This window comes from Triticum aestivum, chromosome 5D, assembly GCF_018294505.1.
Source record: "Triticum aestivum cultivar Chinese Spring chromosome 5D, IWGSC CS RefSeq v2.1, whole genome shotgun sequence".
Classification (NCBI taxonomy): Eukaryota; Viridiplantae; Streptophyta; class Magnoliopsida; order Poales; family Poaceae; genus Triticum; species Triticum aestivum.
In genome coordinates, this window is record NC_057808.1 from 457,584,043 (window position 1) to 457,610,044 (window position 26,002).

A 26,002-nucleotide genomic window follows, 5' to 3' on the forward strand; every position below is an offset into this window, starting at 1 on the left:
CAAATGCCACAGATAAATGCCAAGATCAACCAAATGGTGGTATTCGGGATATTCAGCTGAGACGAATGCCAATACCCAATACCAGGCCCGAATGCAACATCCAGACGAAGCGTTATGAAATTAACAGGAGAAAAGAAACAATGAAAACAAGAAAAAACCTGAAAGGAAACTTAAAAAAACTGAAATAAACGACAGAAAAAGGAAATCTGAAGGAAAAGCGGAAAATGGAAATAATAATAATAAAGAACTGAAAGAAACTACTCCCTCCGTTCCTAAATACTTGTCTTTCTAGGCATTTCAAATGACTATCACATACGGATGTATGTAGACATATTTTAGAGTGTAGATTCACTCATTTTACTCCGTATGTAGTCACTTGTTGAAATGCCTAGAAAGACAAGTATTTAAGAACGGAGGGAGTATAATAAACCGCTGAACCGGAAACCACAAGATAATTTCAGAACAATGCCATTACATAGTATGGGTAAAATTCTTAGAACTACTAAACAGGGAACAACATGAGGACCCTGGCAATTCTTTAGGGCAAACTTATAAAAAATGTCACAACAGAATGCAGTGCCCGCCCAGTTGTGATAAGCCGTCACATGTTGACAGGCCTTCTACTTACGTCGCTTGTACCTTGATTTGCTCTTGAAGGAATTCTTAGATTTCTTTGCAAACGAGGTGTCCTTTTTCTTCAGGGAACGACCCTGCTTCCATTCACTCATATCATTCTGGAACAGTTCATGCATTTCCTCTTGCCTGGTTTGGCCCTTTTCAGAAGGCTGTTTTGACCCTTTCTCATTCTTTCCTTTGCTAGAGCGAATGCCGGTTTTGCCCGTCGCCTTCATTGATTTTGCCCTGCGATAAGCGACATCTACTACAGATTGGCTACTCTTTGCTTTCTTCCCTCCTTTGCTTTCCTGAGCTTCCTCCTCATCTTCCTTCTCCTCCTCCAGCATCTCCCGTTGCGCCTCCAATTTTCTGCGTTTCTTCCTAGGTAGGTTTTTCTCACGCTCTCTTCTTCTTTTCTCCTTCAGACGAAGATCTTCAGCTTGCTGAGCACTAACAACTACAGAACCACCTTTAACTTGATCCAAGGATTCTTTAGCAGCCTTTGCCAAAAGTTTCTTTTCCTTCTCAGTAGCAAACCAGGTTCTCTTGGGGCGTGAATATATCTCATCCCTGTGAGCTATCATATTTTCTGCCTTTGTAGCTTCCATTTCAGCCTTTCTCAATGCCATTTCCTCCCTTTCTTCCAGAATTATGTTAGAAATTTGATGCTCCAGCTGCTCAATTAATTTTGCACAGTCAGACACAGGTTTCTCGGCAACAATGCGGCTTTTCAGCTGAGAACCAGCCTTCTTTGCAATAGCTTTCAAGAGGGATCTATCATCATCAGTAACAAATGTCACAGCATATCCTTCCCTGCCAGCCCTTGCAGTACGGCCAACACGATGAAGGTAAGTTTTGACATCACGTGGACAGGCAAAATTTATGACAGTTCGAACACCAACAATGTCAATACCACGAGCTGCAATATCAGTTGCAATCAGGATGTCCGCTTCTTGCTTTTTGAATTGTTCTAAAGCCTCAAGCCGCTGCGCCTGTGTAAGGTTGCCATGAAGCTCAGCAGCTTTTATCCCAGACAGACCAAACAGTATCTTCAGTCTGTGAGCAGAATGCTTTGTCCCACTAAAAATGATCACTCTTTCCTTGAAGGTCTTCAAACAGAGAGCAAGCAGAACAGCTTCTTGAGTTGCTTCACGTGATCGCCGTATTCTAACCACCTCTTCAGTCAATGTTGCAGGGCGTTTCAGCGAAGGATCAGCTTCAAGACGGACTGGCTTGTTCAGAGAAAGTTTCACGAGCTCATCGATCTGCTCCGTCATTGTAGCAGAAAAGAGCATGGTCTGCCTCCTTTTAGGACACATGCGAATCAGCTCACCAATTTCAACACTGAAACCCAATTCTAGCAAACGATCAGCTTCGTCAAGGATCAAAACTGCAAGATCTTCAAGCCCGACAGAAAGGGAGTTGCGCAGATGATCCACTATACGCCCAGGAGTGGCAACCACAATGTCAGGATTCGACCTTAAAGCCACCTCCTGTGCCTTGGTTGGAAGCCCACCCACTATGAGACAGCACCTGATATCAGTAAACTGGGCTAATTTCTCAATCATGCTATGGACCTGTGCAGCCAGCTCTCTGGTTGGAGTGAGAATAAGCACCCTGATGGCAGGCACGCGCTTTGGCCGGAAAAGCAGACGCTCCAGCACGGGCAGAGAGAAAGCAGCCGTCTTCCCTGATCCTGTGATGGCGCTGCCGCATATGTCCCGCCCTGTTAATGCCAGAGGGATGCATGCGGCCTGAATCGGTGTCGGCTTCTGGTAGCCCAGTGCTTCACAGGCTCGAATGAGTGGGCGTGATAAGTTGAGCTCAAGAAACGACCTTGCACTGAATGAAGCTCCTTCCGATGACGCGAAGAATTGAGATGGATCCGGTTGCTCGGGTGCATCGTCTTCCTCTTGCACAGCCTCTTCTTCTTCCCCCACCTCTTCATCCTCTTCCTCTTCTTCTTGCCCGCCAGCTTCCACTTCACCATCCTCCTCCCCGCCGCTCGACTCGATCTCTTCGTCGTCGTCGCTCTCCTCGATCTCGTCCTCGTCGTCCCCGCTCTCCCCCTTCACCGCCGCCTCCTCGTCGCTGTCGTCATCAGCATCATCCTCCTCCTCGTCCTCGGAGCCATCGGGCATGGAGGGGTTGCGCCGGCCCCGGAGGGCCTGGGAGATCTTCTCGTCGATGGAGGTGGTGCGGCGCGCCGCGTGCTCCGCCGCCACGGACTCGGCGTACGTGGAGAACTCCCACGGCGACTGCGCGGGCTTGCGCCGCGCGGCGGCACCCGCCGGTGCCTCGTCGTCGGAGCCGTCCGGGTCGAACCGGAAGTCGGGGTCCATGTTGGGAGGGGCAGGGGAGACGGAGGGAGGTGGGCGGGCGGCTGTGTTAGGTTTTCCGGCGGCGGGGGGTTGGGGTTTCGGGGAGGAGGCGAGGGTTTAATCCAGCAGGAGCGCTCTGACAAGCGGACGAACGGACCGAGAACGCCCGAATTGGGCCGGCCCAATCGCTAGCATACGAGACTTCTCCCAGTTTACCCGGTCCAGTTCGACGTCGACGGCGTATCGTCCCTACTCCTCAGTCTCCACCAATCTAAACAGTCAGTAGCGCAGGCTATACCAGTATTTTCAATGGCGTGTTTTCAGGCTGCCAAGGGAACTTTGTGACAATATCACATCTATTATTTGTCAGTTCTGGTGGGGAAGCAGTAGGGGGAAACGCAAACCAGCTTGGGTAGCGTGGGACATAATGACTAAACCAAAGCACATGGGAGGAATGGGGTTTAGGGACAATGAGCTTTTCAACTTAGCTTTGCTCTCGAGACAAGCCTGGAAGTTATTGAATGAAACTGAGTCATTGAGTGCTAGGTTGCTGAAGGCTGTTTATTATCCGGATGTGTCACTGCTACAGGCTGAATTGGGGTCGCACCCGTCTCAGATTTGGCGAGCGATTCTAGATGGAAGAGATGTTTTGGCTCAGGATGTGGTCAGAAGAGTTGGTGATGGAGTCTCTACCAGGATATGGGACCATAACTGGATCCCACGAGATAGTTACAAGAGACCGATTGCTTCATTGGTTACAGCCCCGCCACTAATGGTTGCCGATCTCATTGAGACAACCACGGCTTCTTGGAGAGAGGATCTGATCCGAGCATTTTTCAGTGCGTTTGATGCGGAAGCAATATTGAAGATTCCTCTCTGTACAAGACGGATAGCTGACTTCTTGTCCTGGGGCGAAGAACCTCGTGGGAACTTTTCTGTTGGGTCTGCATACCGCATGTTGGTTCGGACCAAATATGATAGAGAGGGCTGGCTGGAAGATCGAGAGGCACCATCTTCTAGCGAGGGGGACAGCAACGAATGGAGAGCCATCTGGAAGATAGATGTACCAAGCAAAATCAAGGTTTTTCTGTGGCGACTTGCTCGACACTCGATACCATCGAGCGATGTGTTACATAGGAGGAATATGGCGACAACGGGGGCATGCAGGCTGTGCGGGTCGCCGGACTCTTGGAGACATGCGTTGCTGAATTGTCCTATGGCACGCTGCACTTGGGCACTTTCTTCGGAGGTCATCTTGGACGAGCTGAGCTCTCAACAACAAGAGTGCCCAAAGACATGGTTATTTGCAATGATGAGAGCGCTAAAATCTGAAGATTTTGTCAGGTTTTCAGTCTCACTTTGGGCCATGTGGGGAGCAAGGAGGAAAGCATTGTATGAAGGCATTTTTAAGTCACCCCAGGCGACGCATGGTTTCATAAACTCTTATATATCTGATTTCCAGGTCTTATCCCCAACGAGAGCAGGGACAGGGGGTGGATCTGTACAACACCCAACTTGGATTGCCCCTCCTGATGGTTTTGCGAAGCTGGATGTGGATGCAGCTGTGGGTAGTCGGAGCTGGTTTGAAGCTGTGTCGGCGATATGCAGAGACCAAGTCGGCAATTTCCTTGGAGCATTAGCCATTATCTTCAAACATATCAAAGATCCTGCTACTCTAGAAGCATTGGCAGTACGGGAAGGCCTCGATCTAGCAGCTGATCTAAACATCACAAAGGCACATGTTGCTACAGATTGCAAGGTTGTCGCAAGTGAGATTGGCAGGAGAAGCACTGCGGCTTACGGGCCAGTGGTTAGAGAAATTGAGTTGCAAGCGTCCTCTTTCATTTCATGTAAAGTAGTTCACCAGTCTAGGAGCTCAAATTACGATGCTCACAACTTAGCAAAGCATGCTTTAACTCTGAGCGTTGGCCGCCATGTTTGGTTAGGCTAGCGTGAAGGCATTCTATTCGTCCCTATAAACATTGTGACGACGTAATAAAGCTTTGCGAGGTTGCCTAAAAAACCAATCTAAACGCCTTTTCCCTAAAAATAAAAATCTAAACGCCTAGGCGCATTGCATTCGCAACCCCCTCTCCATCCAAGGCCGCCGACAAGGCTACCGCTGTAGCCAATTTCAAAGCCAATCCTACAGCCACGTGACCTTGCCACCGCCACACGTGACACCCCTTCACGGATCTGTTGTAGCTCATGATAGAGGGGGGAGAGGTGAGAGATGTCGTCGTGGTGCTCCTCTCCGTGTACGGGTTCCGGGTGAAACCTTTGTTCGTTGTGGATTCGACAACGACGACGCTTGGTGTCGTTCTCCCTCTTGGCAGCGTTGTCGTGGAGCTTAGGTGTTTTAGGGCGTAGTGTGCCGTTGTACCCAATTCTCCCCGTGTTGTATTTCGATAGCGTAGTCGTTGTGTCTTGCATGATTCGGTTATTCTGGGATCGGCGTTTTATGAGGGCTACCTCACCACTTTATATTACTCGGCCGTGTACTTTATTTTGTGGTTGCTTTTATTTTAAGTAGGCAAATTGCTCGTCTTAGCTTTATAGAAGGTAGAGGATAAGTTAGAAGAAAGGTCGACAAGCTCCCACCATAATCCCGTGAGAAGCAAAACAACTCCAACACTAACGCACACGAAACAGCAACCATGCATAAGCTTATGTCCTAAATTGATTACCAAAGTCGTGCCTCCACCAACACTGGTCACCTTCTAAGAGCAACACCTCCAAAGAACTCTCCTTATCGATGCACCAACCACCCTTGAGCGCCTAAAAGATTTGGCAGGTGGTGGTGGACTCGGACAACTCCAAGTAGTCATCGTCTTGGACTCACCCGCAATGGCATACATAGCGCCCTTGAATAACAATCCGAAATAGTGACGAGCACCAAAGGGACGCAGTATAGAACCACTAAGCCATGTCTCCACAAACGATGTTCCCAACTGAGGAACAACGCCAAAGCCGCCGACCCGGAACCGAACCTAGGCTTTCGCCCGGAGATAAAAAACCGAGTGAGAGAGAGAGAGCGAGGTGCCGACACACCACATTGACACCTCCAAGGAGGGGAATGACACCCACATAGGCGCCAAATCCGCTAGCACCGTTCAAAGACGTGCGGATTTTCATCTATATCGCGCTCACCGGAAAGGGTAACTCCTATTGGGGAACGCAGTAATTTCAAAAAAATCCTATGATCACGCAAGATCTATCTAGAAGATGCATAGCAACAAGGGGGGACAGTGTGTCCACGTACCATCGTAGACCGAAAGCGGAAGCGTTTAGTAACGCGGTTGATGTAGTTGAACGTCTTCGCGATCCAACCGATCCAAGTACCGAACGTACGGCACCTCCGCGATCAACTCACGTTCAGCTCGATGACGTCCCTCAAACTCTTGATCCAGTTGAGGCCAAGGGAGAGTTCCGTCAGCACGACGGCGTGGCGACGGTGATGATGAAGTTACCGGCACAGGGCTTCGCCTAAGCACTATGACGATATGACCGAGGTGTGTAACTGTGGAGGGGGGCACTGCACACGGCTAAAAGATCAACTTGTGTGTTCTAGGTGCCCCCTGCCCCCGTATATAAAGGAGGGAGGGGGAGGCTGCCGGCCCTAGGGGCGCACCCAAGGAGAAGGGAGTCCTACTAGGACTCCAAGTCATAGTAGGATTCCACTTGGTGGAAGGGGGAAGGAAGGGAGAGGGAGAGGGAGAGGGAAAGGGGAGCCGCGCCCCCTCCCCTAGTCCTATTCGGACTCCCCATGGGGGGGCGCCTCCCCTATGTGGGTTGTGCTCTATCTACCCTATGGCCCATGATGGCCCATTGCTTCCCTGGGGGGTTCCGGTAACCCCTCCGACACTCCGTTTTATCCGAAACTATCCGGAACACTTCCGGTGTCCGAATTGTTGGGGAACGTAGTAATTTCAAAAAAAGCCCACGCACACGCAAGATCATGGTGATGCATAGCAACGAGAGGGGAGAGTGTTGTCTACGTACCCTCGTAGACCGATAGCGGAAGCGTTATGACAACGCGGTTGATGTAGTCGAACGTCTTCACGATCCGACTGATCCAAGTACCGAACGCACGGCACCTCCGAGTTCAGCACACGTTCAGCTCGATGACGTCCCACGAACTCCGATCCAGCAGAGCTTTGTGGGAGAGTTCCGTCAGCACGACGGCGTGATGACAGTGTTGATGATGCTACCGACGCAGGGCTTCGCCTAAGCACCGCTACGATATTACCGAGGTGGAATATGGTGGAGGGGGGCACCGCACACGGCTGGGAGAGATCAACAGATCAACTTGTGTGTCTAGAGGTGCCCCCTGCCCCCGTATATAAAGGAGCAAGGGGGAGGCTGGCCGGCCCTTGGGGCGCGCCAAGGAGGGGGGAGTCCTCCTCCTAGTAGGAGTAGAACTCCCCTTTCCTAGTCCAACTAGGAAGAGGGAAGGGGGAAGGAAAGAGAGGGAGAGGGAGAGGGAAAGAGGGGCCGCCCCCCTTCCCTAGTCCAATTCGAACTCCTCATGGGAGGGGGCGCGCCACCTCCTGGGCTGCTGCCCTCTCTCTCCCCTCAGGCCCACTAAGGCCCAATACTTCCCCAGGGGGTTCCGGTAACCCCTCCGGCACTCCGGTTTTCTCCGAAATCACCCGGAACACTTCCGGTGTTCGAATATAGCCGTCCAATATATCGATCTTTATGTCTCGACCATTTCGAGACTCCTCGTCATGTCCGTGATCATATCTGGGACTCCGAACCACCTTAGGTACATCAAAACACATAAACTCATAATACTGATCGTCACCGAACGTTAAGCGTGCGGACCCTACGGGTTCGAGAACTATGTAGACATGACCGAGACACGTCTCCGGTCAATAACCAATAGCGGAACCTGGATGCTCATATTGGCTCCCACATATTCTACGAAGATCTTTATCGGTCAAACCGCATAACAACATACGGTGTTCCCTTTGTCATCGGTATGTTACTTGCCCGAGATTCGATCGTTGGTATCTCAATACCTAACTCAATCTCGTTACTGGCAAGTCTCTTTACTCGTTCCGTAAGGCATCATCCCGCAACTAACTCATTAGTCACATTGCTTGCAAGGCTTATAGTGATGTGCATTACCGAGAGGGCCCAGAGATATCTCTCCGACAATCGGAGTGAAAAATCCTAATCTCGATCTATGCCAACCCAACAAGTACCATCGGAGTCACCTGTAGACCACCTTTATAATCACTCAGTTACGTTGTGACGTTCGGTATCACACAAAGTGTTCCTCCGGTAAACGGGAGTTGCATAATCTCATAGTCATAGGAACATGTATAAGTCATGAAGAAAGCAATAGCAGTAAACTAAAATGATCAAGTGCTAAGCTAACGGAATGGGTCAAGTCAGTCACATCATTCTCCTAATGATGTGATCCCGTTAATCAAATGACAACTCATGTCTATGGTTAGGAAACTCAACCATCTTTGATCAACGAGCTAGTCAAGTAGAGGCATACTAGTGACACTATGTTTGTCTATGTATTCACGCATTTATTATGTTTCCGGTTAATACAATTCTAGCATGAATAATAAACATTTATCATGACATGAGGAAATAAATAATAACTTTATTATTGCCTCTAGGGCATATTTCCTTCAGTCTCCCAGTTGCACTAGAGTCAATAATCTAGATTACATAGTAATGATTCTAACACCCATGGAGTGTTGGTGTTGATCATGTTTTGCTCGTGTAAGAGGCTTAGTCAACGGGTCTGCAACATTCAGATCCGTATGTATTTCGCAAATCTCTATGTCTCCCACCTGGACTTGATCCCGGATGGAATTGAAGCGTCTCTTGATGTGCTTGGTTTTCTTGTGAAATCTGGATTCCATTGCTAAGGCAATTGCACCAGTATTGTCACAAAAGATTTTCATTGGACCCGATGCACTAGGTATGACACCTAGATCGGATATGAACTCCTTCATCCAGACTCCTTCATTTGCTGCTTCGGAAGCAACTATGTACTCCGCTTCACACGTAGATCCCGCCACGACGCTTTGTTTAGAACTACACCAACTGACAGCTCTACCGTTCAATATAAACACGTAACCGTTTTGCGATTTTGAATCGTCCGGATCAGTGTCAAAGCTTGCATCGACGTAACCATTTACGACGAGCTCTTTGTCACCTCCATAAACGAGAAACATATCCTTAGTCCTTTTCAGGTATTTCAGGATGTTCTTGACCGTTGTCCAGTGATCCACTCTTGGATTACTTTGGTACCTCCCTGCTAAACTAATAGCAAGGCACACATCAGGTTTGGTACACAGCATTGCATACATGATAGAGCCTATGGCTGAAGCATAGGGAACATCTTTCATTTTCTCTCTATCTTCTGCAGTGGTCGGGTATTGAGTCTGACTCAACTTCACACCTTGTAACACAGGCAAGAACCCTTTCTTTGCTTGATCCATTTTGAACTTCTTAAAAACTTTGTCAAGGTATGTGCTTTGTGAAAGTCCAATTAAGCGTCTTGATCTACCTCTATAGATCTTGATGCCCAATATATAAGCAGCTTCACCGAGGTCTTTCATTGAAAAACTCTTGTTCAAATATCCTTTTATGCTATCCAGAAATTCTATATCATTTCCAATCAGCAATATGTCATCCACATATAATATTAGAAATGCTACAGAGCTCCCACTCACTTTCTTGTAAATACAGGCTTCTCCAAAAGTCTGTATAAAACCATATGCTTTGATCACACTATCAAAACATTTATTCAAACTCCGAGAGGCTTGCACCAGTCCATAAATGGATCGCTGGAGCTTGGACACTTTGTTAGTTCCCTTTGGATCGACAAAACCTTCTGGTTGCATCATATACAACTCTTCTTCCAGAAATCCATTCAGGAATGCAGTTTTGACATCCATTTGTCAAATTTCATAATCATAAAATGCGGCAATTGCTAACATGATTCAGACAGACTTAAGCATCGCTACGGGTGAGAAAGTCTCATCGTAGTCAACCCCTTGAACTTGTCGAAAACCTTTCGCAACAAGTCGAGCTTTGTAGACAGTAACATTACCGTCAGCGTCAGTCTTCTTCTTGAAGATCCATTTATTCTCAATGGCTTGCTGATCATCGAGCAAGTCAACCAAATTCCCCACTTTGTTCTCATACATGGATCCTATCTCAGATTTCATGGCCTAAAGCCATTTTGCGGAATCTGGGCTCACCATCGCTTCTTCATAGTTCGTAGGTTCGCCTTGTTCAAGTAACATGACCTCCAGAATAGGATTACTGTACCACTCTGGTGCGGATCTTACTCTGGTTGACCTACGAGGTTCGGTAGTAACTTGATCTAAATTTTCATGATCAATATCATTAGCCTCCTCACTAATTGGTGTAGATGTCACAGGAACCGGTTTCTGTGATGAACTACTTTCCAATAAGGGAGCAGGTACAATTACCTCATCAAGTTCTACTTTCCTCCCACTCACTTCTTTTGAGAGAAACTCCTTCTCTAGAAAGGATCCATTCTTAGCAACAAATGTCTTGCCTTCGGATCTGTGATAGAAGGTGTACCCAACAGTTTCCTTTGGGTATCCTATGAAGACACATTTCTCCGATTTGGGTTCGAGCTTATCAGGTTGAAGCTTTTTCACATAAGCATCGCAGCCCCAAACTTTAAGAAACAACAACTTTGGTTTCTTGCCAAACCACAGTTCATAAGGCGTCATTTCAACGGATTTTGATGGTGCCCTATTTAACGTGAATGCAGCCGTCTCTAAAGCATAACCCCAAAACGATAGCGGTAAATCAGTAAGAGACATCATAGATCGCACCATATCTAGTAAAGTACGATTATGACGTTCGGGCACACCATTACGTTGTGGTGTTCCGGGTGGCGTGAGTTGCGAAACTATTCCGCTTTGTTTCAAATGTAGACCAAACTCGTAACTCAAATATTCTCCTCCACGATCTGATCGTAGAAACTTTATTTTCTTGTTACGATGATTTTCTACTTCACTCTGAAATTCTTTGAACTTTTCAAATGTTTCAGACTTATGTTTCATTAAGTAGATATACCCATATCTGCTCAAATCATCTGTGAAGGTGAGAAAATAACGATACCCGCCGCGAGCCTCAACATTCATCGGACCACATACATCAGTATGTATGATCTCCAACAAATCTGTTGCTCGCTCCATTGTTCCGGAGAACGGCGTTTTAGTCATCTTGCCCATGAGGCATGGTTTGCAAGTACCAAGTGATTCATAATCAAGTGATTCCAAAAGTCCATCAGTATGGAGTTTCTTCATGCGCTTCAATATGACCTAAACGGCAGTGCCACAAATAAGTTGCACTATCATTATCAACTCTGCATCTTTTGGCTTCAATATTATGAATATGTGTATCACTACTATCGAGATTCAATATAAATAGACCACTCTTCAAGGGTGCATGACCATAAAAGATATTACTCATATAAATAGAACAACCATTATTCTCTGATTTAAATGAATAACCGTCTCGCATCAAACAAGATCCAGATATAATGTTCATGCTCAACGCTGGCACCAAATAACAATTATTTAGGTCTAAAACTAATCCCGAAGGTAGATGTAGAGGTAGCGTGCCGACGGCGATCACATCGACTCTGGAACCATTTCCCACGCACATCGTCACCTCGTCCTTAGCCAATCTTCGCTTAATCCGTAGCCCCTGTTTCGAGTTGCAAATATTAGCAACAGAACCAGTATCAAATACCCAGGTGCTACTGCGAGCATTAGTAAGGTACACATCAATAACATGTATATCACATATACCTTTGTTCACCTTGCCATCCTTCTTATCCGCCAAATACTTGGGGCAGTTCCACTTCCAGTGACCAGTATGTTTGCAGTAGAAGCACTCAGTCTCAGGCTTAGGTCCAGACTTGGGTTTCTTCTCCTGAGCAGCAACTTGTTTGCTATTCTTCTTGAAGTTCCCCTTCTTCTTCCCTCTACCCCTTTTCTTGAAACTGGTGGTCTTGTTGAACATCAACACTTGATGCTCCTTCTTGATTTCTACCTCCGCAGCCTTTAGCATTGCGAAGAGCTCAGGAATTGTCTTATCCATCCCTTGCATATTATAGTTCATCATGAAGCTCTTGTAGCTTGGTGGCAGTGATTGAAGAATTCTGTCAATGACACTATCATCTGGAAGATTAACTCCCAGTTGAATCAAGTGATTGTTATATCCAGACATTTTGAGTATATGTTCACTGACAGAACTATTCTCCTCCATCTTGCAGCTGTAGAACTTATTGGAGACTTCATATCTCTCAATCCGGGCATTTGCTTGAAATATTACTTCAACTCCTGGAACATGTCATATGCTCCATGACATTCAAAACGTCGTTGAAGTCCCGGTTCTAAGCCGTAAAGCATGGCACACTGAACTATCGAGTAGTCATCAGCTTTGCTCTGCCAGACATTCTTAACGTCTTCAGTTGCATCTGCAGCAGGCCTGGCGCCCAGCGGTGCTTCCAGGACGTAATTCTTCTTTGCAGCAATGAGGATAATCCTCAAGTTACGGACCCAGTCCGTGTAATTGCTACCATCATCTTTCAACTTTGCTTTCTCAAGGAACGCATTAAAATTCAACGGAACAACAGCACGGGCCATCTATCTACAACAACATAGACATGCAAAATAATATCAGGTACTAAGTTCATGATAAATTAGAGTTCAATTAATCATATTACTTAAGAACTCCCACTTAGATAGACATCCCTTGATGACCCACAAGTGTAGGGGATCTATCGTAGTCCTTTCGATAAGTAAGAGTGTCGAACCCAACGAGGAGCAGAAGAAAATGACAAGCGGTTTTCAGTAAGGTATTCTCTGCAAGCACTGAAATTATCGGTAACAGATAGTTTTGTGATAAGATAATTGGTAAAGAGCAACAAGTAACAAAAGTAAATAAGGTCCAGCAAGGTGGCCCAATCCTTTTTGTAGCAAAGGACAAGCCTGGACAATTTCTTATATGAAGTAAAACGCTCCCGAGGACACATGGGAATTATCGTCAAGCTAGTTTTCATCACGTTCATATGATTCGCGTTCGGTACTTTGATAATTTGATATGTGGGTGGACCGGTGCTTGGGTGCTGCCCTTACTTGGACAAGCATCCCACTTATGATTAACTCCTATTGCAAGCATCCGCAACTACAAAAGAAGTATTAAGGTAAACCTAACCATAGCATGAAACATATGGATCCAAATCAGCCCCTTACGAAGCAACGCATAAACTGGGGTTTAAGCTTCTGTCACTCTAGCAACCCATCATCTACTTATTACTTCCCAATGCCTTCCCCTAGGCCCAAACAATGGTGAAGTGTCATGTAGTCGACGTTCACATGACACCACTGGAGGAGAGACAACATACATCTCATCAAAATATCGAACGAATACCAAATTCACATGACTACTAATAGTAAGACTTCTCCCATGTCCCCAGGAACAAATGTAACTACTCACAAATCATATTCATGTTCATAATCAGAGGGGTATTAATATGCATTAAGGATATGAACATATAATCTTCCACCGAATAAACCAACTAGCATCAACTACAAAGAGTAATCAACACTACTAGCAACCTACATGTACCAATCTGAGGCTTTGGGACAAAGATTTGATACAAGAGATGAACTAGGGTTTGAGAGGAGATGGTGCTGGTGAAGATGTTGATGGAGATTGACCCCCTCCCGATGAGAGGATCGTTGGTGATGATGACGGCGATGATTTCCCCCTCCCGAAGGGATGTTTCCCTGGTAGAACAGCTCCGCCGAAGCCCTAGATTGGTTCCGCCAAGGTTCCGCCTTGTGGCGGCGGAGTTTCGTCCCGCAAGCTTGCTTATGATTTTTTTCCAGGGTAAAAGACTTCATATAGCAGAAGATGGACACCGGAGGCCTGCCAGGGGGCCCACGAGGCAGGGGCCGCGCCCCCACCCTCGTGGCTAGGGTGTGGGCCCCCTCTGGTATTTTCTTCGCTCAGTATTTTTTTATAAATTCCAAAAATAACTTCCGTGGAGTTTCAGGACTTTTGGAGTTGTGCAGAATAGGTCTCTAATATTTGTTCCTTTTCCAGCCCAGAATTCCAGCTGCCGGCATTCTCCCTCTTCGTGTAAACCTTGTAAAATAAGAGAGAAAAGGCATAAGTATTGTGACATAATGTGTAATAACAACCCATAATGCAATAAATATCAATATCAAAGCATGATGCAAAATGGACGTATCAACTCCCCCAAGCTCAGACCTCGCTTGTCCTCAAGCGAAAGCCGAAATCGAAAAATATGTCCACATGTTTAGAGATAGAGGTGTCGATAAAATAAAATACGGACATGGGGACATCATGATCATTCTTATAACAGCAACATATATGAATATTGTCATATGAATTCTTATGATAAAGTAACAATCTATTCACAATGTCAAGTATGAATCAGAAACTTTATTGAAAACTAACAAACTATAATCTCGGTCATTGAAGCAATTGCAATTTATCATAACATCGGAAAGAGTCAATATAAGAGCTTTTCATCAAGTCCACATACTCAACTATCATTTAGTCTTTCACAATTGCTAACAATCACGCGATACTTGTGGTTATGGAGTTTTAATCGGACACAGAGAAAAATAGGGGCTTATAGTGTTGCCTCCCAACCTTTTACCTCAAGGGTAATGTCAACAATAATAGCTCATGCTAACTTACATCCAATTGGATATATATATCAGGATCTTTCCAACACAATGTGCTTGCCAAAGGATAAAATATAAAAAGGAAAGGTGAAGATCACCGTGACTCTTGCATAAGGTAGAAGATAAAAGTAAAATATAGGCCCTTCGCAGAGGGAAGCAGAGGTTGTCATGTGCTTTTAAGGGTGGATGCACAAAGTCTTAATGCGAAAGAATGTCACTTTATATTGCCACTTGTGATATAGACCTTTATTATGCAGTCCGTCGCTTTTATTACTTCTACATCACAAGATCGTATAAAGCTTATTTTCTCCCACACTAATAAATCATACATATTTAGAGAGCAATTTTTATTGCATGCAACAGTGACAACTTACTTGAAGGATCTTACTCAATCCATAGGTAGATATGGTGGACTCTCATGGCAAAACTGGGTTTAAGGGTATTTGGAAGCACAAGTAGTATCTCTACTTGGTGCAAAGAATTGGCTAGCATGAGGGGGAAAGGCAAGCTCAACATATTGGATGATCCATGACAATATACTTTATTTCAGATATAAGAAATCATAACCCATTACGTTGTCTTCCTTGTCCAACATCAACTCTTTAGCATGTCATATTTTAATGAGTGCTCACAATCATAAAAGATGTCCAAGATAGTATATTTATATGTGAAGCCTCTCTTTCTTTATTACTTCATATTAATTGCAACGATGACCAAAACTATGTTTGTCAACTCTCAACAACTTTTAATCATCATACTCTTTATATGTGAAGTCATTACTCTCCATAAGATAAATATGATCTCTTTATTTCTTTTTATTTCTTTCTCTTTCTTTTATTCACTCAAGATCATAGCATGATAACTAAAGCCCTTGACTCAACACTAATCTTTATTATATATAGCTCACGGATTCGATTACATAGAAGGATCATAAAGCAAAACTCAAAACTAGATCATACTAAAACTTTATTCTACTAAATCAAGATATTACCAAAAGGATCGAACTAAGAAAAATGGTAAAGATAGGAGTGTGATGGTGATACGATACCGGGGCATCTCCCCCAAGCTTGGCAGTTGCCAAGGGGAGTGCCCATACCCATTGTGATTATGTCTCTTTCTTCGGAGGTGATGATGATGGAGTTGTTGATGGATAGTCGCACATCGAGCGTAAGAGATCTTCCAACTTGCGAATGATGCCCTTGAGTGCGACGATATGCTCCTTCAACAAAATATTTTCACTTGTGAGATACTTGTTTTGTATACGAGCTAACACAGTTGTAACAGCCCCAAAATTGGGTTATCAATTTTTGAGCTGTTATTCCTTCCTGGCACTCATTTTTCAAAAAATTTGTCCTGAGTTGTTGGATGACTCTGAGAATTCTTGTCATTTCCAACCTTTCAAAACCTTGCTCATGTCTTTTTCAGTGGGCAAGACCTCATTTTCATCAGCTCAAATCCTCTCAAACCCTAATTCCAAATTTTTGGAATTTGGATATGTCCTTTGTGCTTACAAAGGAGCCATCATTTTCCTTCATCTGTTGATCCTCCCAATTATTCCCAGAGATCCTCCTATCTTTCTGAACCTAGGATATGCAAAAATATTGCTAAGTCCAATGCAATATTTTTGAATTATGATTTATTCCTTTTCTTGCCTTTCTGAGGAATAAAATCCAAAGGCATATCTAGCCATCTCCTAAATTCATGAGAATTGGTGGAGTTGATGCTTATGCCTAATCCAAGCTCTGGCAAGTATATTGGCCATAATTAAATAAGGAAAATTGCCTTTTCCTATTTAATGCCAATATTGCATTTCTGCCAATTTCCAAAGGAACTACTATTTTTATAGCAGAGAAAATTCCCACATAAATTGTGGAGCTTGTCCTTGCTATATAATCACTAGTTCCATCCTAATATCATGATTCCACAGTTCAAAATTTGGCACATGATCCAATGCAAGTTTCTGCCTTCTCTGAAATTTTGCAAAGGAAGTGCTTTATTGCTAAGTCCAATTGAGCTGAAATTTGGCAGGGTGTTTAACATTGTTAAATAACCCATGGATACCAAAGATGAGCTCAATCCATTCACCCTAGCTCCCTGTGCAATTTTTCAAAGTTTCTGACCAGAACAGAAGTTTGTGAAGGAAGTACCTTCATAGTGTTTCCAAATGGGATGAAACTTTTCCATCCTCTCAAGTATCTCAAATCATTATCCTCCACCCAAATTCAGTTCATTTCATTGAACTATGTGAGCACAGGAGCAATTCTTGTTTTCTGTCCAAATTTTCAGTTTGTGAAGCAAGTGTATTTTATCTTGCTCCATTATGGCTGATAATTTTTCCAGGCCTTCTCCTACTCAGATAACCTATATCCACAAGATTGTGGCTCATTTCACTTGACCAATTGCCCTGAGAATTTTTCTGAAGTTTTTGGACAGAAATGATAGCTGTGAAGGAAGTACCATTTTGGTGAGTTCATTTGGTATGAACTTTTTACAGAATCATGGTATGTTCAAATCATCAGGCTTTGCCAAGTTATAGCCCAATCCATCACTCCTAGTGAGTGTTTCATCATGATTAAGTTTCTGGGTCAGTTTTGGTGGTTGTACAGCAACTATGGTAAATAGTTGTCCATTTTACCTCAAAACTCCCAGGACCGTAGTCCTTTCTACCCCAAGCCTCCCGGACAACCATTTTACCATTTAACCTCTCTGATTTTATCTCTAGGATGTTACCAAGTTTGCAGCAGCAAACTTGTGCAGCCTGGTTTACTCAGCTCAATTTGTCTCTGCCCGTTTCTTTACCATGGTAATACTCCACTCTGGAAGGACTACGCGGTAGACATGAGCTGGCCTCAGTAAAAACTCCAGAGCGCGCCATGTCAGTGGTGACTACGAGGGCAGCCAGCCAAAACGGTGGTCTAGCCACTGTTCTCGTCGGCAGCGCTGCTCCGACCGTCTCTGGCCTCGCCATTAATGCCCAACAGCTCCCCCTCGACGTCGTCTTCCCTCTGGACCTCTGGCCCCCTTAGTTTTATTCTCCGGCGAGCCATGCCAACGCTCGAGCAGCGCGTGCCCGTGAGCTCGTCCTCTTCCTCGCCGGTGTCCGCGTCCTCCTCTTGTCCTCGAGCCTTGCTCGTCTCCGTGAGCCTCTGCGCCGCGTCTGCTCCCTCCTCGTCACCTTCCCACCGCTTCCCATGAGCTTTGGCCGCGCCTGCCGACACTGCGCCCCTCGCCGGCGCACGGACACGTCGCCTGTCGCGTGCCACCTCCTCGAGCCCTCCCCGTGGCTATATAAGCAAGCCCCGAGCTCCCTCGCAGTCCCCAACCACCCGCAGCTCTCTCCTCCTTGCCTCGGAGCCTCTCCATCCCCTCCCCATCTCCATAGCCGCTGCCTCGGCCTGCTCAAATTTGAGCAATGGCGGGCGGGCCTCTCCCTCTCTCCTCCACCAGCAGCCTCCCCGGAGCCCGTAGACCGTCCCCACTCCCTCCCCTTACCGCCGGAGTGCCCTGTGGCCGCGCCCCTAGAGCCACTGCCGCCGCCATGGAGCTCTTTGCTTCCATGGCCGTCGCGGCTGTGGATCTCCCCAGCGCCCGTTTCCCATCAGGATGGACGCGGCGTCCCTCCCTGAGCCCGCCGTCATCTTCGCCCTGGTCAGAGGTGGCCGGAGCCGGCCGGCCCGTCGCCGGTGACGCGTCTGGCCTCGCCTCTTCTGTTCCGCGTCGGGGAGAAGAAGGAGACGGCCAGGAGGAGGTGTTGACCTGGCCAGGCGGGCCCCGCGCCTTTCCCTGACCCCACCTGGCAGCGACTCTGGCGCCCGGCCCCGCCTCTGCCGTGTTGACCGGTCCTGCCAGCGTGGATAAGTGGCGGCGCCCCGCCGCGAAGCCGCTTTCCCCACGCGAAAGCGCCTTTTAGTAGAGTACGCTTTCAATCTCAGAAATCGTATTCTTCCTCTCCTTCGGCCCGGAATACGTTTCCCTCTCTGGAAAACGTGTTTTCAGAAAAGACACGTTCTGTTTAAACTACCAGGGACCTGTTTGTAGAAGTATTTTTACAGACTAGTCCCTGAGCTTTAAACGTCCGTATCTTTTTACCCGTAACTCTGAATAAGGTGATTCCAAAGCCCACGTCTTTGTTTCGTTGAGCCCGTTCCGTTGATATCATTTCCATAATATTTTCACACAGTGAAAATGACCATTTTGCCCTTGCCCGTAAACAGCCTCCTGCGAGAGAGAACTGTTTCCGGCAAATCTTTTCGCGATCATTTCGCACTTCTTCCCGGAGTATTTGTCGACCCCCAGGCAAGCCAACCTCTTATCATGAGCCCCGAACTTGCATGTTGACTTTGCTTGCACCTTGTGTGTGTGTGTAGTTGCAGTTGTTTTATATCGTTTTCATCCGCAGTTATTTCTTTATGCCTATCTTGCATGCTTGTGTTTCATGATACCTTTGCCATGTTAATTAGAATGTTATTATTAATAATGCCATGCCACTACTCTACTTTATTTTCATGTCATTGTTATAAACTGTTATGAGGATGTAATGCACCGTTGATATACTATTGTCGTGTCCTTTATGTTATGGTTGTGCACTTGAGGAGTTCAATATTTTGTTCGTGCATTTGTATGCGGCATGTTGCACTCATGTTAAATATGTTCATGATGATGGAGAAGGAAATAAAATGAATTAATAATAACAAACCTCCTCCGTCATCGATGGGATTGAGTCATAGTGCCACCAAACCGAACTTTTTCAGTGCAGCCACATTTGCCTTTTGGGAAGGCCTTAATGCGATCTATTGTCGTGCCTCTCGCCGGTGCCTCCCACTAGGGAAGGTTATGGGCGTGCTTACCCTGATCAGGTAAGCGGACATAACCTTGTGTGCTCGTTTTTGAGATTTTTGGTACGAGTCCCCGAGTGGGAGTGTCCCCGACTGGGAGTTGACCACGACGGTGGTCGGGGTGTCTTTGGTAGACACGGGGCCACCCAGGACCAGCCCGTTGGGGATTGGGTCGGAGTGGCCGGGAGAGCGTCATGGCAGTAGGTTGGTTTCGTCGGAATGCCGTTGGTCCACCCGAATGGGATGACGAGGCCATGGGTTCCGTGGTGTGGGTACAGTGTGCTACCTCTGCAGAGTGTATAAAGTCTATCGATAGCAACAGTAGGTCCCACTATCAGGTCTTGGTCGAAATGGAGGATAAACCTGAAATAATTAAATTGGTAAATAAATATGTGATAACAAAAATATGGTGACTTGGACTATGAGATAGTCGTGAGAAGTCACGATGATGTTTTGATATGATCACGAGACGAGGTCTCGATAAGTGTTGGAGACCAAGCGTTGGTCATGGTTGTGATCGCCGGAAAGATCACCGCTCGGTTGCGAGGCAAAATGTTGGTAAGAGAGTCCGAGGGACTCGGTGCACAAGTTTGGTTGCATTGCATGAGTAATATGTTGCATTTAAAAACCTAAGGCAGAACAGAAGATGATTGCATAAAGTTAAATGCTATGTCTACATTGGATATAATCTGTAGTTTATTTTCAGCATAGTTTCATGATGCCATGCCATGCTTTGATTGACATGTTAAGTTATGCCATGATTGAGATAATATGCTATGTTTTGCTATTACCATGTTATAAGCATGTTTTGATATGCCCTGATTACTGTCATGTCAGTAGATGCTATGATATTGTTCATGCTTAGTTGATCTTTATCATGCCATGTTTAGTAATTAATATGAGATAGGTTGTTGCGCTCAGTTCTTGCCTTGTCTTCTGCTTGTTTGGATGCTATGTATTTGGTTGTCTTGCAAGTACATTCAATGTACTGACCTGGCGTGTCATGCCAGTTTTGTAGGTCGTACCCGAGTTGTTCGCTTGATCCGTCGTGCTAGGCCGTAACCTTGCCAGTCCTGTGAGTTGTGGAGCCCAGCCGGAGTTGTTATGCTGCCAAACCAAGACTTCCGCTGCCATTTTTATCAGACTTCCGCTGTCATTTAATAGCCTTAGGGCTATGCCAGATAATTGTATTCATCAATGATGTAATCTCATATACATGTATTTGATGAATATTTTTGTACCTGGAATGCTGTATTATGGACCTGTCGTGCGTCAGGTGTTATCCTGGGCTGACGTGCGAAGGCCCCCTGCTCCATGCGGATCGGGGTGCCACAACAATCATCTTGAAAGCTTCAATCTCAGTCGGGGTAAAGAGAGGTGGAAGGATGTCTTCTTCTTCTGCTGCCGGAGCTTGATCCTCCATGGCCTTCTTGATCCCATCTTCCTTATTGATCTTCCCGGTTTCTTCTCTCTTCAGCTCTATCTTCATTAGCCAAGCATCGTTGTCACCATTGTTGGAGGAAGGGACGACATGATGCCTGGCCTTGACAAGTCTGGCAGAAAACAGCTCAAAACAAAAACAGAGGAAAATTGCGTGATACGGTGGTCAAAACCTTCGGGAGTTTATATAATGAATTTTTGCCGACCGAAAGAAGTATCATGCAAGAAAACGGAGTCCGGAGAGTACACGAGGTGCCCACGAGGCAGGGGGGTAGGGCGCGCCCTCCACCCTCGTGGAAGCCTCGTGTCGTTCCCGGACTGCTTCTTATTTTCCTATTTTCTTAAATATTCCAAAACGGAGAAAAATTGCCATTAGAACTGTTTTGGAGTCAGTTTACTTACCGCACCACATACCTATTCCTTTTCGGAGTCTGAAACGTTCTGGAAAGTATCCCTTATGTATTCCTCCGGGGTTACGGTTTCAATAATAATGGTTTCAACATTTATGGGATTACCTGAATATAATGTTTGATTCTTTGACCGTTCACCACCTTCGGATTCGTGCCTTCGAAGTTGTTGATTTTTATGGCACCGGAACGATAGACCTCCTCGATAACATAAGGACCTTCCCATTTAGAGAGAAGTTTTCCTGCAAAAAATCTTAAACGAGAGTTGAATAGCAACACATAATCACCTACATTAAACTCATGCTTTTGTATCCTTTTGTCATGCCATCTTTTAACTTTTTCTTTAAACAGCTTGGCATTCTCATAGGCCTGGGTTCTCCATTCATCAAGTGAGCTAATGTCAAATAACCTCTTCTCACTGGCAAGTTTGAAATCATAATTGAGCTCCTTAATAGCCCAATATGCCTTATGTTCAAGTTCGAGAGGTAAGTAACATGCTTTTCCATAAACTATTTTATATGGAGACATACCCATAGGATTTTTGTATGCAGTTCTATAAGCCCATAATGCATCATCAAGTTTCTTAGACCAATTCTTTCTAGATCTATTAACAGTCTTTTGCGAAATTAATTTAATCTCTCTATTACTCAATTCTACTTGACCACTAGACTGTGGGTGGTATGGAGATGCAATTCTATGATTAACGTCATACTTAGCAAGCATTTTACGGAAAGCACCATGAATAAAGTGTGAACCACCATCAGTCATTAAGTATCTAGGGACTCCAAACCTCGTAAAAATAACTTCTTTAAGCATCTTAATAGAAGTGTTATGATCAACACTACTAGTTGGAATAGCTTCTACCCACTTAGTAACGTAATCAACATCAACTAAAATATGTGTATATCCATTAGAGGAAGGAAACGGTCCCATATAATCAAAGCCCCAAACATCAAATGGTTCAATAACAAGTGAATAATTCATAGGAATTTCTTGACGTCTGCTAATATTACCAATTCTTTGACATTCATCACAAGACAAGACAAACTTACGGGCATCCTTGAAGAGAGTAGGCCAATAAAAACCGGATTGCAATACCTTATGTGCAGTTCTATCTCCAGCGTGGTGTCCTCCATAAGCCTCAGAGTGACACTTGCGTAGGATTTGTTCCTGTTCATGCTCAGGTACACAACGTCTAATAACACCATCTACTCCTTCTTTATAAAGGTGTTGGTCATCCCACAAGTAATGTCTCAAATCATAGAAAAACTTTTTCTTTTGCTGGTATGTGAAACTAGGTGGTATAAATTTAGCAACAATGTAATTAACATAATCAGCATACCAAGGAGCAGTACGAGAAGCATTTATGACAGCTAATTGTTCATCGGGAAAGCTATCATCAATAGGTAGTGGGTCATCAAGAACATTCTCTAACCTAGACAAGTTGTCTGCAACAGGGTTCTCAGCTCCCTTTCTATCAATAATATGCAAATCAAATTCTTGTAGCAAGAGAACCCATCTAAAAAGTCTAGGTTTAGCATCTTTCTTTTCCATAAGGTATTTAATAGCAGCATGATCAGTGTGGATAGTTACTTTAGAATCAACAATATAAGGTATGAACTTATCACATGCAAATACAACAACTAAAAATTCTTTTTCAGTAGTAGCATAATTTCTCTGGGCACTGCCTAGAGTTTTACTAGCATATTGGATAACATTTAATTTCTTATCAACTCTTTGCCCTAGAACAGCACCTACAGCATAATCACTAGCATCACACATAATCTCATAGGGTAAATTCCAATCAGGTGGCTGAACAATAGGTGCAGAAATTAAAGCTTTCTTAAGTATTTCAAATGCTTCTACAAAATCATCATCAAAGACAAAAGGTATACATTTTTGTAATAGATTAGTCAGAGGCTGAGAAATTTTTGAGAAGTCCTTAATGAACCTCCTATAAAAACCGGCATGACCAAGGAAACTTCTTATACCTTTGATGTCCTTGGGACACGACATCTTCTCAATAGCATCAACCTTAGCTTTATCAACTTCAATACCTCTTTCAGAAATTGTATGCCCCAAGACAATGCCTTCATTAACCATAAAGTGGCACTTCTCCCAATGCAAGACAAGATTAGTTTCTTCACATCTCTACAAAACTCGATCAAGGTTGCTCAAGCAATCATCAAAAGAGGATCCATAAACGGAGAAATCATCCATGAAACCCTCACAAATCTTTTCACAAAAGTCAGAGAATATAGCCATCATGCATCTTTGAAAGGTAGCAGGTGCATTACATAAACCAAAAGGCATACGTGTATAAGCAAAAGTACCGAAAGGGCAAGTAAAAGTGGTCTTTTCTTGATCATCGGCTGACACAGGTATTTGAGAGAAACCAGAATAGCCATCTAGAAAGCAAAAATGTGTATGTTTTGATAATATTTCTAGCATTTGATCAATAAAAGGCAAAGGGTAATGATCTTTTTAGTGGCTTTATTTAACTTACAGAAATCAATTACCATTCTATAACCTGTAACAATTCTTTGTGGGCTCAATTCATCTTTATCATTAGGGACAACAGTAATACCTCCCTTCTTAGGGACACAATGGACAGGACTTACCCACTGACTATCAGCAATGGGATAAATTATACCTACCTCAGGGAGCTTTAATATTTCTTTCTTACCACTTCTTTCATCTTAGGATTTAGCCGTCGTTGATGATCAATGACTGGTTTGGCGTCTTTCTCCAAATTTATTTTGTGTTGACATAGAGTGGGACTAATGCCCTTAAGATCATCAAGAGTATATCCAATAGCAGCATGGTGCTTCTTCAGAGTTTTCAATAATTTCTCTTCCTCCTTCTCTGAAAGGTTAGCACTAATAATAACAGGATATATCTTCTTTTCATCAAGATAAGCATATTTGAGAGTATCAGGTAATGGTTTAAGCTCAAACACGGGATCGCCCTTGGGTGGAGGAGGATCCCCTAAGATTTCAACAGGCAAGTTGTGTTTCAGAATGGGTCCCTGTTTAAAGAATACTTCATCTATTTCCATTCTTTCATTCATAAACATATCATTTTCATGGTCTAGCAAATATTGTTCTAAAGGATCATTAGGAGGCACGGCAATAGAAGCAAGACCAATAATTTCATCTTTACTAGGCAATTCCTCGTCACGGGGTTGTCTACAAAATTTAGCAAAGTTAAACTCATGAGACATATCACCCAGACCAATAGTAACAATATCCTTTTCGCAGTTTATCCTAGCATTAACGGTGTTCAAGAAGGGTCTATCGAATATAATGGGACAAAAGCTATCTTGTGGGGAACCAAGAACAAGAAAATCAGCAGGGTATTTAACCTTCCCACAGAAGACTTCAACATCTCTAACAATCCCAATCGGTGATATAGTATCTCTATTGGCAAGCTTAATTGTAACATCTGTAGGAGATATGCCCTAGAGGCAATAATAAATGTTATTGATTATCTCCTTGTTCATAATTATGTTTATGTTCCATGCTATAACTGCTGTGGTTCCCGAGCCCGTATATCCATAAAGGCTCTGGGGAGAACCCATATGCACGTGTGGAATAATAAACGGTAAAATGTATTCCTAGTCGCGCCTCTAAGACTAGCTCAAGTGTTGCATGATGATTATGTTTTCCCAATCATGGGCATGTCTATGTCAAGCAACTTTGAGGGCACAATGTCAGGAAGGACATTTGTGTTGAATCGACCCGAATTGATGTTATGCTATGAGATACATTCGTCACAAGTTAATGGTTTATAACACAGAGATAGTTAATGTTTGCATAATTCCTTAGACCATGAGAGTATCGAGTTTCTTCATGCTTGCTTCATGAACTTTGGGGTTTGTTAAACGTCATCCGTAACTGGATGGCTATTACGGCGGCTTACGGGTTCATGGGAAAGTATGTTAAGTAACTTGATAGCTCGAGATTGGGATTTGCTCCTCCGACGATGGAGAGATATACTCGGGCCCACTCGGTGTTACGGTGTCCATCATCGTCTGGCCAGACACTTTGTGATTTGATCACGGGGATGCCGGAACACGAAACGAGAAAAGAGAACAAAACCGGTAACGAGGTAACTTGCATAGTGGACAAAGTGTTGGCCCACGGGGATGCAATAAATCTCACCTCAGGTGTTTGTGATATATCGTGAAGCAACAGGAATAGCTCACCTCAACTGGAGGTTCACTCGAATATTTATTCGTGTGGGTATAGGGGTCAATATGGGTGTCCACGGCTCCGATGTTGATCATTGATCGGAAGGGGTTCCGGGTCATGTCTATACTTCACCGAACCTATAGGGTCACACGCTTAAGGGTCATCTATCTGCTGAATACGAGACAGGGAGTCTGAGAGAAAATCACCGAAAAAGTTTCGGACACCGAAAAGTTTCGGACAGCGGAATCGTACCGCTGAGAGAGGTCATCGGATAAGTTTCGATGATACCGAAAAGTTGTTTCGGGATACACCATTAAGTCAAATTAGTTTCGGCACATGCCTGATAATTCTTGGAGGATGCCAGAATCATTCTGGAAGCTTTTTGGAATTTTCTGAGATAAAAACCGGAAATGTTCCGGAGCTGCCGGAGCCACTTCAGATGCGTTT

General features: G+C 44.7%; 1 protein-coding gene across 1 annotated transcript; it reads right to left on the reverse strand.

Annotated features, from left to right (window-relative positions):
* Nucleotides 1–442: 442 nt before the first annotated feature.
* On the reverse strand, nt 443–3,048 carry LOC123122731 (DEAD-box ATP-dependent RNA helicase 28). Its single transcript, XM_044543061.1, has one exon. The coding sequence runs from the start codon at nt 2,955–2,957 to the stop codon at nt 621–623; it is 2,337 nt and encodes a 778-aa protein (XP_044398996.1). The 5' UTR covers nt 2,958–3,048; the 3' UTR covers nt 443–620.
* Nucleotides 3,049–26,002: the final 22,954 nt, after the last annotated feature.